Source organism: Schistocerca piceifrons, chromosome X, assembly GCF_021461385.2.
Source record: "Schistocerca piceifrons isolate TAMUIC-IGC-003096 chromosome X, iqSchPice1.1, whole genome shotgun sequence".
In the NCBI taxonomy this organism is placed as follows: domain Eukaryota; kingdom Metazoa; phylum Arthropoda; class Insecta; order Orthoptera; family Acrididae; genus Schistocerca; species Schistocerca piceifrons.
The window spans coordinates 221694735-221710008 of record NC_060149.1 but is presented as its reverse complement, the minus strand read 5'-3'; the positions used below and the strand labels follow the sequence as shown (position 1 = coordinate 221710008).

At 37.1% G+C, this 15274-nt stretch overlaps 1 protein-coding gene across 2 annotated transcripts in view; it reads right to left on the bottom strand.

The window, feature by feature from the left end:
* The window catches only part of LOC124721182 (laminin subunit beta-1), a 349227-nt gene that overhangs the window by 110342 nt on the left and 223611 nt on the right, over window positions 1-15274 (bottom strand). For both annotated transcript variants that reach the window (XM_047246020.1, XM_047246021.1), the window contains 3 exons: window positions 9897-10065; window positions 1990-2118; window positions 1743-1895 (listed from right to left, as the gene is read on the bottom strand). In XM_047246020.1, the coding sequence (XP_047101976.1) occupies window positions 1743-1895; window positions 1990-2118; window positions 9897-10065 (451 nt within the window). The remainder of the gene's footprint in view (window positions 1-1742; window positions 1896-1989; window positions 2119-9896; window positions 10066-15274) is intronic.

Below are 15274 nucleotides of genomic sequence, written 5' to 3'. Positions count from 1 at the left end.
ATTTGAAATTACAGATGTTGGAGAGCTGGTGAAAGCCCTCAGGTACTTAATCATTGTGGCTAATGGTCATTGTCATGGACCTACTGTCAGTGAGAAGGACAATAAAGTCAGGATAGACTTTGAAACCACAAACAGTGATGCTACTCTCAGTGGGATGGGATTTGGAGTAGGAAGGTGAGCACAATTTGAGGCTGAGGAATTCCTGGGAGGCTACTAGTGGGTGGCCAAGTGGGTGAAAGGAGTGTCAAAATTGTAGCAAGCAGTGTGGAGCAGTGTTATGACACTAGACGTGCATTCAGGAGGATCTGGGTCACATCCTCAATTAGCCATTCAGATTTAAATTTTCTGTGGTTTTGCTGAAAGGAAAATGCTAGGAAAGTTCCTTTGAAAAAGGACACAACCAATTTTATACACTGTCCTTCTCCAATTTAAGTTTGTAGTCCATCTCTAATAACTTGTCACTGATAGGACTTAAAACTCTGATCTTCCTTCCTTTTTGGTAGCAGTAACAGATAACATTGGAACTGGATAAGACAAGATCTGATATGTGCTTTGGGCTGGCTGTGTTAAGTGCCGTGAATATGGAGGTTGGAAGAGGGGAGGGGGGGATTGAATCTTTCCACTGAAGGGGATGGTATAGGAAAGGAGGTTCTTGACAAGCCCAGTATATTTAAACCTAAGTTTATGGCTAAATGTGATGCCTTTTGAGATGATTGAAACTACTGCATGGGTCTAGTTCTTAGTGGCTACGTTGATGGCAATGTTGGAAATGTAGATGGAAAATTTGAGAAGATATAAGAGGCTTAGGCAGTTTTCTCAATGGTGCTGAGAATGTATTTCTAGCCACTGGATGGTAACAAAGATTGTACACAGAAAATTGTTACACAGTAAAATGGTAAAATAATTTTGTTAAATGAGCAAATGTCTGGGCTTAAATGTTGTAATTGGTGGAATCTGGGAAGTGATGAAATCATTGCATTGTTAAACACTAGTATGTAGTATCTACAGCATCAATGTGCATTGACTGATTCATTCCTAGAGCATGGATACTAATTCAGATTCATTAGGAGGGAAAGTTGCTGAATTCAAATACCATCTAGCCCTGCTACCCCAAGCTGAATGTTCACACATCCTCTAGAAACCCTATTGTCTCATATCTGCTTACACTTAAAATTCATATCCACTGTATGTGGTTGGTAATAACAGCGCAGTACAGCATGATGTATCAATAAACAAGTGGTAAATGCAGTTAATTATTCAGTTGGAGGGAAATGAACATAATAGTTCACAGATTATGTGAGAGAATATTCAGTCCATAATCTGTTCAAAAGTAAATTTGAGACTGTGCACCATATTAAAACAGAATGTGGCACTGTGATGGAATAGTATAAGTGACATTTGTAGTTTATAGCAAATAATAATAATAATAATAATAATAATAATAATAATAATAATAATAAATAAATAAAAAAAATAATCTCTCTCTCTCTCTCTCTCTCTCCCTTTCTCTGCAACACACACACACACACACACACACACACACACACACACACACACACATAAAACTGAACTGCTCTTTGCAACTCAACAAAAACATTCATGTAAAACAGTATTGTATTTATTTAGATTTACACACACACACACACACACACACACACACACACAAAATTGAACTGCTCTTTGCAACTCAACAAGAACATTCATGTAAAACAGTATTGTATTTATTTAGATTTGTCTGTTACCTGTATTTCTTCCCTGTTGTCCAGCAAGTCATCACCAAGTGTATGAAGTTTTGTAAAGTTTATCCTCAGATTTGTCATTTTTAGTAGATTCTGTACTTCTGGAGAATATGGATCATCAATGGGTAAATTAGGCAACAGGACTCTAAATATAACCTACAACAGATTTTCAGTTACAAGCTGATGTAAAATTACTCTTAATAGCTGTCATGCTATTTTTTAACACATGACACTGTATACACAAATTTACCTCTCCACCTGTTGATGGTGCTACATTTGAATATCTTGACTCGCAGACAACATCAGTAAGAGTGCGTGGTTTATGTTTTGGGATATTTGGAAATGACTCATTGCAGTTGTAAGCAAAATACCTATACACCTGAAAATTAGAGCAGTTTGTATTAGTAGCAAAAAGATAAATTAGTCTGGCATTTGCTTCAATTTGGTTCTCTAATTTGAACAAATTACTTCATCTGGCGTACATAATATACAAAAAAACATGAAACAAACTGTTTCACAAAAACACACACACAAACACACACACACACACACACACACACACAAGAGAAATATAAATTATGTGATACACCAATAGATAGATAGAAGGGTACACATGACTGTCCCTTCCCAGTATAGACAAAGCTGGTTATATGGAATCACAAAAATTGTTCTCTTACACTGGTCAAAACTAGAATCCATAATCAGCCAAAACACGAAAAGAAATGCAGGAAATAAAAGTGAAAGAAGGGTAAGGATGGTGAAATCAACACATTTGCAGGAACAAAACCTGAATAAAGAAAAGAAAAAACAATCCAGTATACCACTCATTAAATCTATATATAGGAAATATCCAGCAGTAAAATCTTGAATAGACCAGATCATCAGTCATTAAAAATAACTGACAACCAGGAAGATATAGAAAATATATACATAAATAATCAACAGACACTTGAGCAGTACTCAAAAATGGGTCACACTTGTGCTCTATATGTGACTTCCTTTATAGATGAGCTATGCTTTCCTAAAATTCTGCCAATAAATTTAAGTTGACCATTCATCTTCCCTACTACCATCCCTATATGCTGTTTCCATTCCATCTTACTTTTCAGCTTTACACCTGCAGATTTAATCGACATGACTGTGTCAAGCAGCACACTACTTATGCTGTATTCAAACATTACAGGATTGTTTTTTATACTCATCTGCATTAACTTACATTTGTAGCAAGCTGTCATTGATAACACCTTTATTCCTTCCATCAGGTGCTCTATACCTGTTTGTGCACACCTCTTTGCTGACATCTTTGTGCTCCTAATGTGTTAAGATGGGCTGCTGCTTGGTCTCTCTGTGCTCCAGATGTGTTAAGGCACAAGGCACTTAATGGCCAAGCAGACTGGCCAAGTAGTTATATTTTCATATATAGTGCTCAATAGCGAAGTTCAGCCTGTATGCATTTGCTGCTCTGTTCTTATTTGTGTGTCTATAGGCGTCTTCATTTTTGACTGCGAATATGGCATACTGCCATGGCTGTACAGGGGAAGCAGTCATGTAGATTCTAATTAGAAGTGATGGTAAGAATATACTCTTTGATAGTGATGACTCTTTGACAGAATCTTGAAGTAACAGTACTGAGCCATGAACATCAGGTGGTGCAACTTGGACTGTTTGTCTATCTGTCTCTACAAGAGATGAAAATTTGTCAGAATCTGAAGTTTCTCATGGTGAGAACAAATTGCATTTGACTTGTGCATGCATTTGACAAATCAGATGCAGGACACAAATGTGGATTAGCTCAAAATTCCAACATTCTGGTAATATTCCTGATACTTTTTTAACAGAAGGCATGATGAAATCTGTCAAGTTGGAAACAAACAGGACCGAAGGAATTCTAGTCCTTCATTGCTCCTAGTGTGCTTATGGCTCATGTGAAAAAGCTGAAAATTAGTGACTATTGGTCCAGGGAATACTCTTCAACAAACTAGTTTTCAGTGAAATTACGTACAGAGACCAGTTTCTTTGGATTTTGAAAATGCTTCATTTTAGTGACACATCTTCCAGCAACAAAGGAGACAAGTTATTCAAAATTAGAAACATTGTGGATAAAGTTTGCATAACATTCCAGAGTGCATTTCATCCAAATCAAAAGCTCTGAACTGATGAAAACCTATTGCTGTTTAAAGGGCAATTATCTTACAAACACATATTCCATCCAAAAGAAGTAGCTTTGGAATAAAAGAAAATGTGTTGTGCAACTATCACTGGTTATGCCCTGGATTTTATTGTGTTTACAGGTCCAGCTGTGGAAATTGGCTTCCATGATTTGAGGAAAAGTTGTGATATATTGGCAACACTCAAGAAGCTGTATTTGAAATGGGGACATACTGCTTACATCGACAATTGTTACTCAAGCCCAAACCTATTCCTCTGGCTTCATAACCATGGAGAAAATGCATGTGATACTGTTTGCAGCAACAAGTGCAACTTGCTAAAACTAGAAGACAAACTGAAATCAGGAAAACACAGTTTATGCCAATTGCCTTGCTTGCCCTCAAGTAGTGCAACAAAAGAGAAGTGTGGATGTTCACCACCAGTATTACTGCAGAAATGTTTCAGATAGAAAAGACTGACAGGAAGACTGACAAAAGAATTAAGAAGCCTCAGTCTGTTACGGATTATAATCCAAGTGTGGGGGCAGCTGTCCATACTGACATGATAATAAGTTCAGTAGAATTAGTGCAGAAGAGTGTGAAGTGGAATAGAAAGTTCTTTTTCCATTTACTTGATCTGTGCATTTTAAATGCTTTTGCTCTCCATTGAGTAGTAAAAGGGCAAAAAATGCCAATAGTGAAGTTTCATCTGTCTCTGGTAACAGAAATTGTTGCAGCCTATGCCACAGAACAGAGGAAATGAGTTCGACATGAAGAATCCTCTATGATTAACTGGGAGGCATTTTCCAAATATTATTGAGAGCAAACATTCAAAGGATGTGCTGTTTGCTTAAAACAGAATGCACTGAGAATCCAGATATGAATGAAAAACATGAAATATAGCTCTATCTGTTGTACACACACACACACACACACACACACACACACACACACCATGGATAACGACACAGAAAAGGTGACACAAACTAAGTGAAAAACAAACAAAAAATATTTCAATAAAAACAAAATAAAAATATATTTTTAACTTTCCCCGTGCCAGTCCAAATTATGGATTCAAAAGAAGAATGGAAAACATATACAGAATGTGTGAAAGGTATTAGGACACTTACAGATACTGACTTTGAAACTTCTCTCCAACTGAATTATTGCACTCTCTAAAAAAATAAATAAATGAAAATAAAAAATAAAAGAAATAAAAAATACGAATAAAATAAAAAACTCAGTTTTCAGATGCTGTAATATATATTCAGTACATGAAGCACAGAAAATAAAAATACAGCATCCATTGTGTCAAAATTATATGTAATTGCCTATTACCAATATGCAACTATTATTCGGACACCAACAAAATGTGATTGGAAACCTTGATTATCTTGTTTTGGAGGTTGCTTACAGCAGTTTTATAGTGTTCATGATCTTGAAAGTCAATGGTAATGCTGTGGCCACCCACTTCATACATTGTAGCGCCTACTGCATCGGCATCCCATTTCATGTCCAACCAACACGGGATGCCTGCATCACAAGGCATATATTCACCAGGAAAACCTATTTCATCTGTGTTGTCAACACAAATATTTACTCATGGCCACAACACAACACAACACCATGTCTCCACCAACAGCCACCAGGGACTGCTACCTGTTCGCGGAGCCTGCAGAACAGCTACACCAGAGGTCGCAGATAGCCCAGGAACTACTTTGATCTGCCAGGCACGTGACAGCAAATAGTTCTGGCAGATACATCCATCAAACAGGCTTTATAGGGTGGCGCACTGCTGGCATAAGGCAGTTCGGTGCACCACTTGGAAGTATACAGAGCTGCCACCCCGGCAGCCACAGCCAGACGCCTCTTCTAGCTGGCTGATCTCTTGCAGATGGACTTGATAATAATCGACAAACATCTTGACATTGTAGAATTGTTGTATTGTTATCTCTCCCTGTGAAGAGTCGGGTCTTTTTTATTATTCTTTGTTATTTTATATTTGTGATGATCTGCAGTTGGGATTGAGTCTATTGTTCTTTTGGAGATTGTATTATTGTTTTGTTTTGGAGAGTCCAATAAACTGTTTTTGGACTTCTGTTTTCTGCATTTCTATTCTGCATGTGGGAAATGTGCCACAGTCACACTGTTACTACAGAGTAGTTTCTAGAGACACACAATCTGTCCTCCTCCTGTGACAAAGCATTCAGTTTGTTATCGTATGTGAGACAAATAGTACTTGAAATTACTGAAGACGTCTCATGAAACAGTATCACCAAATATGGAGCAAAAAAGTTATTACTGTGGTTCTTAACAAATGACTATGTATTAGAATGCTATCGCAGAGAGCTTCATGCTTTCCATGAGTTATTACAGTGACAAATATATGGAGGACAACAGGTATTATGGAAGAGTAATTATGAAAGAACAATTAGTTACTGAGGTGAATCCAAGTGACATGTCACTTTCATCATAGACTACTAAAATCCTACTAAAACCTTCAGGAAATATCTGATTCTTAGGTGCAAAATAATATTTACATTCTTGTGTTTCACTACAAAGTAATTCATTTATAGAGGACCTTTAAAAATCAGCACAGGCAACCAGTACACAGCTAACTGTTGGATCACGGTCATTTAGTCCCAGTAGTTGTATTAGGTGACAACAAAGCTGCCATGAGATGCAGTGAGCATGTTTGTAACAGTCAAAAGGTTAACTGATTTAAGAAAAATCAGTGTGAAATCATTTGAAATGGCAAAAACAGAATGATCAGTCAAATATTAAAAAGAGATTTGTTTCACAAAACTAGAAGTTTGCTCTGAGGCAGTTTAAAAACAAAATACACAAGAAAACTTAAAAAATACACTTTATATGTGGTATTTTGGAGAGCAAATCAGAAGTTAGGATACAAACCCCTAAATAAAACTGATCAGCTGTGACTTAGTCAGGTTTAATATGGAACATAAGCAGGGCGTCAACGCAACATCTAAGTACAGCTCTCTTGACCAAGTGTTATTTTTTTATACTTGTACGTAACAGAAAGGAAAAGGTGAACCTTACTGCTTTCATAATGTGTACTCATCCAGAAAAGTACCAAAAGGGCAATTAGATCTAAGGCTGTATCTCAATCAATAATAGTTTTTTGTCCTCATAAGATACTGAGTACAGGTATGTGAGTTGATTTACAGTATTTGCATGGATATTTGTGATAGGTAACTGCAGGGTGTCAGTTATTCTTTTGCCACAAAATTTAAATTACAGCCATTTATCTTTGTCTTGCACCACCACGTTATTTTAATTGAATGAACTCATACAGAGGGAGACACAGAAGTTGAAAAATTGACAGAAGTCATTAGATGAGTTTAAGACTTATAAGTTCCTTTAAAAGTATTTTTCAACTATGCATGTGATTTTAGCAGTGGATTGAACAGGCTTACAGTTCCGCTTGGTTGTGAAGTTGAGCACTTGAATTGCTGTACAGCATTTTTGTAATGTTTGTCCAGAGTTAAAATATAGATAACATCTAAATGTTGGATTTTGTGTATTTTGCTGAGAATATGGATGCAACATGCGATATGATAAAAGCCATAAAAGTGCTGTCAGATATGATAAGTTATTTAAATCTCTTTAAATGTAATTTTGAAAATTAAACAGGCACATGAAATGGGGGCTGTAGCATTGTAAGAGGTGATGGCTTTTGAGGATATTGGTTGTTCATTCAACCTTGGTACCCTGTGTAGGTTATAGCATACATGGTCTTCTCTGGTCACTATTATTCATTCGCTCTAAGAAGACTCTTGGTGCAGTGGCTGACGGATGTAGTTGTATTAATTGAAACTGATTGGTAGCTCTTGGTACTGACAACTGTCTCAGTACCTATATCCAGTCTAGTCCTCTTAGCTGCCAGACAAGCCTGTTTTCAGTGTGTCTACCCCCTTACAGACAAAACTATATTATTACTTAGAAACACTTGGAAGTGTATGTCCTCTTATTATGTTTTAATCAAAAGGTAAAGCTAACAAGGAAACAATATGGCTAAGGCACACAGTATTGAAGGCTAAGATTGGTAGCAATCAAAAGAAAGTGAATAGTAGTCCAAAGACATACACTGTCTTCCAACTTCTAACAAAACAACTACTCCCATTAGCCACCGTGTCAGGAGTCTTCTTATAGTGAATGATTCATAACTTTCCTTTTAGTTTCTTTTGTATTCTGGAAAGGAAGCACTTTAGCTTTTGTTATCACTAATTTATGCACACAATATGAGAGCAAAATATTTTCTGAGTACTATATGAACTATACACATAAATGCCTGCTTCTGAACACTTATGGTTTCCTCAGCAATCTAACTTGTAAACTATCAGATGAAAACAACAATATTTAGGAATATACACACATCAAAAAAAGTTTTGTATCGCCCCAGTTCCCAGAACTCCTGAAGATAGATGTTGATTGTGGATATTGTATCAGAGACACAGTCCTTTTGACTGTTCAGAGATGTTGCTAAACCCACCAACCATGCACAAGCAGCGCCTGTTAGACAGAGGGGGTCCGACAGCCGATCAGTTCCAGTCATTCTACCAGGAAGGAGGTACACGGCTTGTGTTGTCTGTAGTTCACCCATGGCTAGATGGTCAATACTGCGGTTCAATCGCGCCCGCATTTATACTTTGTGCCAGGAAGGGCTCTCGACAAGGAAAGTGTCCAGGCATCTCGGAGTGAACCAAAGCGATGTTGTTCATACATGGAGGAGATACAGAGAGACAGGAACTGTCGATGACATGCCTCGCTCAGGCCACCCCAGGGCTACTACTGCAGTGGATGACTGCTACTCACAGATTATGGCTCGGAGGAACCCTGACAGCAACGCCACCATGTTGAATAATGCTTTTTGTGCAGTCACAGGACTCGTGTTATGACTCAAACTGTACACAATAGGCTGTGTGATGTGCAACTTCACTCCTGACATCCATGGCGAGGTCCATCTTTTCAACCACAACACCATGCAGTGCAGTACACATGGGCCCAACAACATGCCGAATGGACCACTCACGATTGGCATCACATTTTCTTCACCATTGGGTGTCATATATGCCTTCAACCAGACAATCGTCAGAGACTGTTTGGAGGCAACCCAACAAGGCTGAACGCCTTAGACACACTGTCCAGTGAGTGCAGCAAGTTGGAGGTTCCCTGCTGTTTTGGGGTGGCATTATGTGGGGCCGATACATGCCGCTGGGGGTCATGGAAGGCACCACAACGGCTGTACGATACGTGAATGCCATCCTCCAACCGATAGTGCAACCATATCGACAGTATATTGGCGAGGCATTCATCTTCATGGACAATAATTTGCACCCCCATCATGCATATCTAGGGAATGACTTCATCCAGGATAACAACATCGCTCGACTACAGTGGCCAGCGTGTTCTCCAGACATGAACCCTATCTAACATGCCTGGGATAGATAGAAAAAGGCTGTTTATGGATGACGTGATCCACCAACAACTCTGAGGGATCTACGCTGAATTGCTGTTGAGGGTGAGACAATCTAGACAAACAGTGCCCTGATGAATTTGTGGATAGTATGCCACAATGAATACAGGCATGCATCAATGCTAGAGGACATGCTACTGGGTATTACAGGTATCAGTGTGTACAGTAATCCGAACTACCACCTCTGAAGGTCTCACTTATGGTGGTACAACACACAATGCGTGGTTTTCATGAAGAATAAAAAGGGCAGAAATGATTTTTATGTTGATCTCTATTCCAAATTTCTGTACAGGTTCCGGAACTCTCAGAACCGAGGTGATGCAAAACTTTTTTTTTATCTGTGTGTTATGCAAGTCTTCACTCTAAAGCCAATAAAATTATTATGTACTTTTCTTTCTTTGATTTCAGCTTCAAAATAAAAGGAGAAATATAAGTGTTTATACAACTTGATTTAAATTTTCAGTCAAACAACTAATTATCACAAAAAGTGGAAAAGTTTAGAAGTATACGCACCTGCCATGTGCGCCCAAAATCATATGACCTTTCAATAAGCATAGCTGCTGGCCTAAAGGTTTTAAATGTGATTATCATGTGAGTGAAATGGAATTCTGCTTCAAGGTCAAGCTGAATTGTTACATTTTCCACTCCATTTTCAGACTGCCACCATGAGCGCTGTTCTGTACTGGTAAAAATATTTTTCTCATTAATGTTAATGCACGGTATATCACTATGAGAGTATACTAAGAAAACAAAGCATATTTCAGTATCTATAATATACTCATTATTGACGAGCTATGTCAGTTTTTCTTAAATTGATAATTGAAATTAACATTTATTGTTTTATTCATAGAAATGAAAGCCTGAGTCAGGCCCAGAGGTAATAGTCTAACAGTTAAGGTAACTGTTTGTGAAAAAGAAGAGATTGGGTGTAAGTCCCAATTTGGCAAATATTTTTAAGTGTCAGAACACATTCATTACACTTGCAGTTTCAGTTGTCAATAGGTGCGAAGCAGTTAGCATTGATGGTAAAGTGCTCTCTTCTGTATGCAGGACTGGTGGCATGCATACCATCATATTTGCTTCAGATGTACAGAAACAATGAATGTTTCAAACTGTAATCGGTATCTGAGATCATCTCACATGCTGAGTGTTAAAATGTATTCTCTTCAAATAAATTCCTCTTTGGCTACTGTATATGATGTCTGCATGATTTAGACACAACCAAAGTGAATGGACTGCCACTGGGTGAAGAATGCAATCTCAACTCCAATGTAGTGAGAGCAATTTGAACAACATAAATATGAGAGAGATATTACATACCAGGATGGTGCCCCTCCTTCAGGAAACTCCATGAAGCATATTTTAGCAGAACACCATTTGGTTAAATGTAGTCAGGAATGTGAAAGGCTTCTTTGAAGAATAATTGGTACTACTTTTTCCCTGCCCTGCATGTTTACCCAACATGTCACCTACTGAACACATCTGAGGTTTTGGTGGGTTGACAACTTGTTCATTGCAGTCTTCCATTGCCTACCAAGAGGAAGAAGGTCCCCAGACAGATATTCAATACCTCTTTGATTTCATGTAATGACATCTAGAAGATCTACTTGCAGTGTGACGGGGGCTTCACATTACACTGAATTCTTACAGTAAGACAACTCAGTCTATAATCCTAATCTTGTGTGTACTGTGATGTACCTGATCTGTGGAACAACATTGATTTCAATCATGTGTATCCTTCATCTTATCACAACTTCCACAAACATTATTGTTGCAGGACAAAAAGAAAATAAATAAATATTTGCATAACTCTCATTACATCTCACTGAGTGTGAAATGTAGTTAAGTTAGACTATACAGAAAGTTGCACATGTGGACGCGTAGACAGTGTATGGCATACAATAAAAGCTATTATTAGTCTTGTATTTTTCAGGACTACAATTGAATATAAGCACTTTAAAATAGAATAGCAACAGTTTCCTTTCTAATTGCAATGTATTACCATGAAATGCTTTTATATCCTGTTAAACATGTATATCATGAGTTTGTGAATCGGTAATTTTCTACTTACACAACCATTTAAGCAATGGTTTTTTTAGAAACAAGAATAAAGTGTAAATATTTCTAGGATCTGAGGATACGACATTACCTGTGAAGAGTTACTTGTCACCAAAATTTTGATTAGTGCTTTTTAAAATATTCATATTCTGTGTGCTTTTATTGAATGGATAAACCTGAAAACTATACCATCATAAAATTATTTGTTCTGGATAGTTTATCTTCAATGAAAATTATCAAAAGTTAGTGAAGGTTTATAAAAAACGTGCTCTTTCATTTTCATTAGTTACAAATTGGGTAGCTGAATACACATGTGACTGTACTTCTCTTAAAAACAATCCATGCTGTGAGGGTATGGTACCATCAATTGGCAAGATATGTGACATGAGTTACTAATTTAAATAGCAAAGTTATCAATCTGCCAAGCCATAGAATGTGTATTACAGCTTCCTCTAGTTTAGTTGAGGTCAGAGACACAAAATAATCTGTAATCGCAGACAATGCTTTTTGCGGGACAGTAATTGTAATCTGTTGACATGCGTGCAAGTGGTGTTGTTGCAGTAGAGCTATCTGGAAGTTGACGCAAATCAGTGCACAAGCAGATACTGTTAGGCTGCTTTCAAAATGAGTTCTTCAAGAGGTCATTTGCGTTATGGTTGGTTACCATATAAGTTTCAGTGTGAACTCAATTGGTAACATATGATGGCATGTGGAATGTGGTTCAGCTGTGTGTAATTGAAAGTATTCATAGTTCTTGAGTATCTGCAATAAAACACACAGTTTGTGATCTCTTAACAATATTGTTCCAATCAATTCCACCATCATCCACTTCGCTAAATGATCAGCACTTGCAATCAGTTAATTATTAAATTCATGGAGAAAGGTGCACAAGAAATTGTTCTAACATACCAGCGAAAACATGTTATATATGGAGACCAGTGACAAAGCTGTTGAATCCTGCAACAATCATCAAATCTGGAGTCCGATAGCCAATGCCACTGTATGGCAAGTGAAGTTGGTATTTTCACTAGTGCCTAGATTTTTCAAGCAATGTTGGACAGGAAAAGGAATGTAAACAGTGAACAATTAAATTGATAATAATAATTTGCATGTGTAGTATAGATACGAATAACAATGGCCATTCAAACTGAAAATAGTGATGTAATTAACAGAGGGGACAGTGTTGATCAGGGCAGTGTTGCCATGGATCTCATTAACGAACTGTAAACAAGTAACAGAATTCAGAGTACAAATATAGCAGCAGAAAATGAAGATTCAAATTTGGATGTAAATGCTGAATCATGTAAGGCCACAATAAACAACAACTGGACTGGTGCTACGTGAAGTTACAAAGCATTAATGCAGCTCTTACAAAAGAAATTCACAGATTTAAATAGACGGTTTGATGATCAGGAGCAAAATTTAAATAATATGCTTGATGATCGGGAGCAAAATTTAAATAAAAAGCTTGACGAGAATAACAAAAAGCTAGACAATACTAAGTGAGCTTTAAGAACAGAGAATCAAAAATTGGGACAGGATTAGAATTAAAAAAAAATTGATGAACATACACAAAAATTGGACAAAATGTTTGATCAAAAGATAGTAGATATATTCGTAATTACTTGCAATAACTGTTCACAGGTTTGAAATGTAAAATTATAGGACTGGAGAAAACTGAACATTTTGATGACTTTCAGGAAAGTAAGCAACACAATGAAGATAAAGAATTCAGAGTGGTTGAAGTTCATTCTCAAGTAATCTTACAGCAACAAGAAATTCATCAGTCTACTGAAATGAGTGCAGTAATTCATGATGCCATTGTCAACAAGCAAAGGTCATGTGATGAAAGTAGTGCAGAAGACAAGTTTATTTTTGATGTACACTGACATTTTATGGAGTTTGAAATGGACACTAATGTACCTTATCAATTTATCAATGCCAGAAAATTATAATGCTGACAGTGATTGAAGTCTGATGTGAGACGATCTTGGTTTATTGATGCAAGGCAGTTATAACGTGAACTGTTATTTTAATGTGATGAACACTGATTTTGTTATCAATGGACAGTTTGAAGTTTCATGTTCACAAAATCCGAGTGACACAGACATGATTGGTTTTTGGGCACAGCAACTGTATGTTAAGGACTGCATAGTGCAAAAGTGTAGCATGGAAGATGTTCTGACATCAGTACAGTTCAAAACAGCATGCTCAAGTGAATATTTGTCTAAGGATTGGCATAACTATTTAGCAAAGAATTGCTATCAGTGCTTTACTGTAGACCAGAAGAAGAATTTAAAGTGAAACAGTACATCAAAAACAGTGTAAGAAGAAGAAGAAAAAGAAAAGACTTGTATCACCACTTTGTGAAAAAGAAAAAGAGAGAAAAAATAAATGGACAGGGAAGAGGAAGAAATTTCATGTCTATTTTCAAACGATAACAAGTGGTGATGACTTTTAAAACTTCGACTTTTGTACGATTTTGCTACTTTTATAGATATATGTGCAGATTTAACATTACTGTGTTACACTTTTTTTAAACTAATGTTTGTATGTGCCTCCTAACTTCAAGATGCAGCAGAGCAAATTTTGTTTTGGAGTGATTCTGTCACATGTTTCCTTTCTGCGTTCACGAGGTACTGGCTGGAAACACTACATCATCGTTACTTTAGACAATGCAACCAAGTGACTCATGGGAGGTGACCAGTGTCACACCATGTGATATCAGCAGTTTATGAGTTTGCCAAGAAGCAGCACACCAAGGCACACAACCCATGACGATGACCACTGCTGCATGCAGCTAGCTGCACAGTTGTTCCCCCTTACCTTAGCAAGCAGTCTGGTGGGCATTTCCTTGCGAATACTGCCACATGTGTTGGGTCAGCAACATGAATCCTCAAGTCCACATGACATGTTTATAGTGCCCTTGAGGTTTACAAAAAGCAGAGTACCCACAAGAGCAATGAAAGGGTGTTATAGAAATGTCCAATGCAAAAATGTGGATATTTGGATATGTAAAATGTTAAGTTGTTTATGTATTCGTGTAATTGGATTTGTGCACTGCATGACAGTAACCATATGTTGCCTCCTTCTATCCTTCTTTTCTCCATTTGTTATTTTGTTAATTATTAACTTTATTTGATTGGAAATGTTTATCTTTTTATGCATACCAGTATTTTCTTATGTATATGATTATGTCAACATTTGGAATTTTCAGAAGATTACAACAAATCCCAATATTTATTCCACTTCAGACAAAGCTAGTTTATTCTCATGAGGATTCATTAATGAATAATGGACAAAAGACAGATATATATACTGACAGGATCTTCTGCGAGAAAAATTTTGTAATTATAGTTAGTTAATACATCATTGGTTGGCATAAATTTGTCAGAGTCACTAATTACTTTTCTTACTAACTGAAATATATATTTTTAATTTTAATAAATAGTGAACTGCAGATGTGCCTGTTAACTGAGCAACACTTACTGCTGTTTGACACAGGCATGAATGGTGAAAAATTTTATTTTTCTTTGCCAACATTTTCATAGTTACGATATAAAGAGTTTGTTGCTAACATCACTGTCACTAAAACAAAATTAAACTCTGTCTGAAGAGGCCTAGGAAGACTCAATGGTACCAAACAACTGCTGTGTTATCTTCAGCCGACAGACATCACTGGATGCGGATATGGAGGGGTGTGTGGTCGCCACAGCGCTCTCCCAGCCGTTGTCATTTTTTGCAACCAGAGCCACTACTTTTCAGTCAGTAGTTCCTCAATCGGCCTCAAAAGGGCTGAGTGCATGCCAGTTGCCAACAGCACTTGACGGACC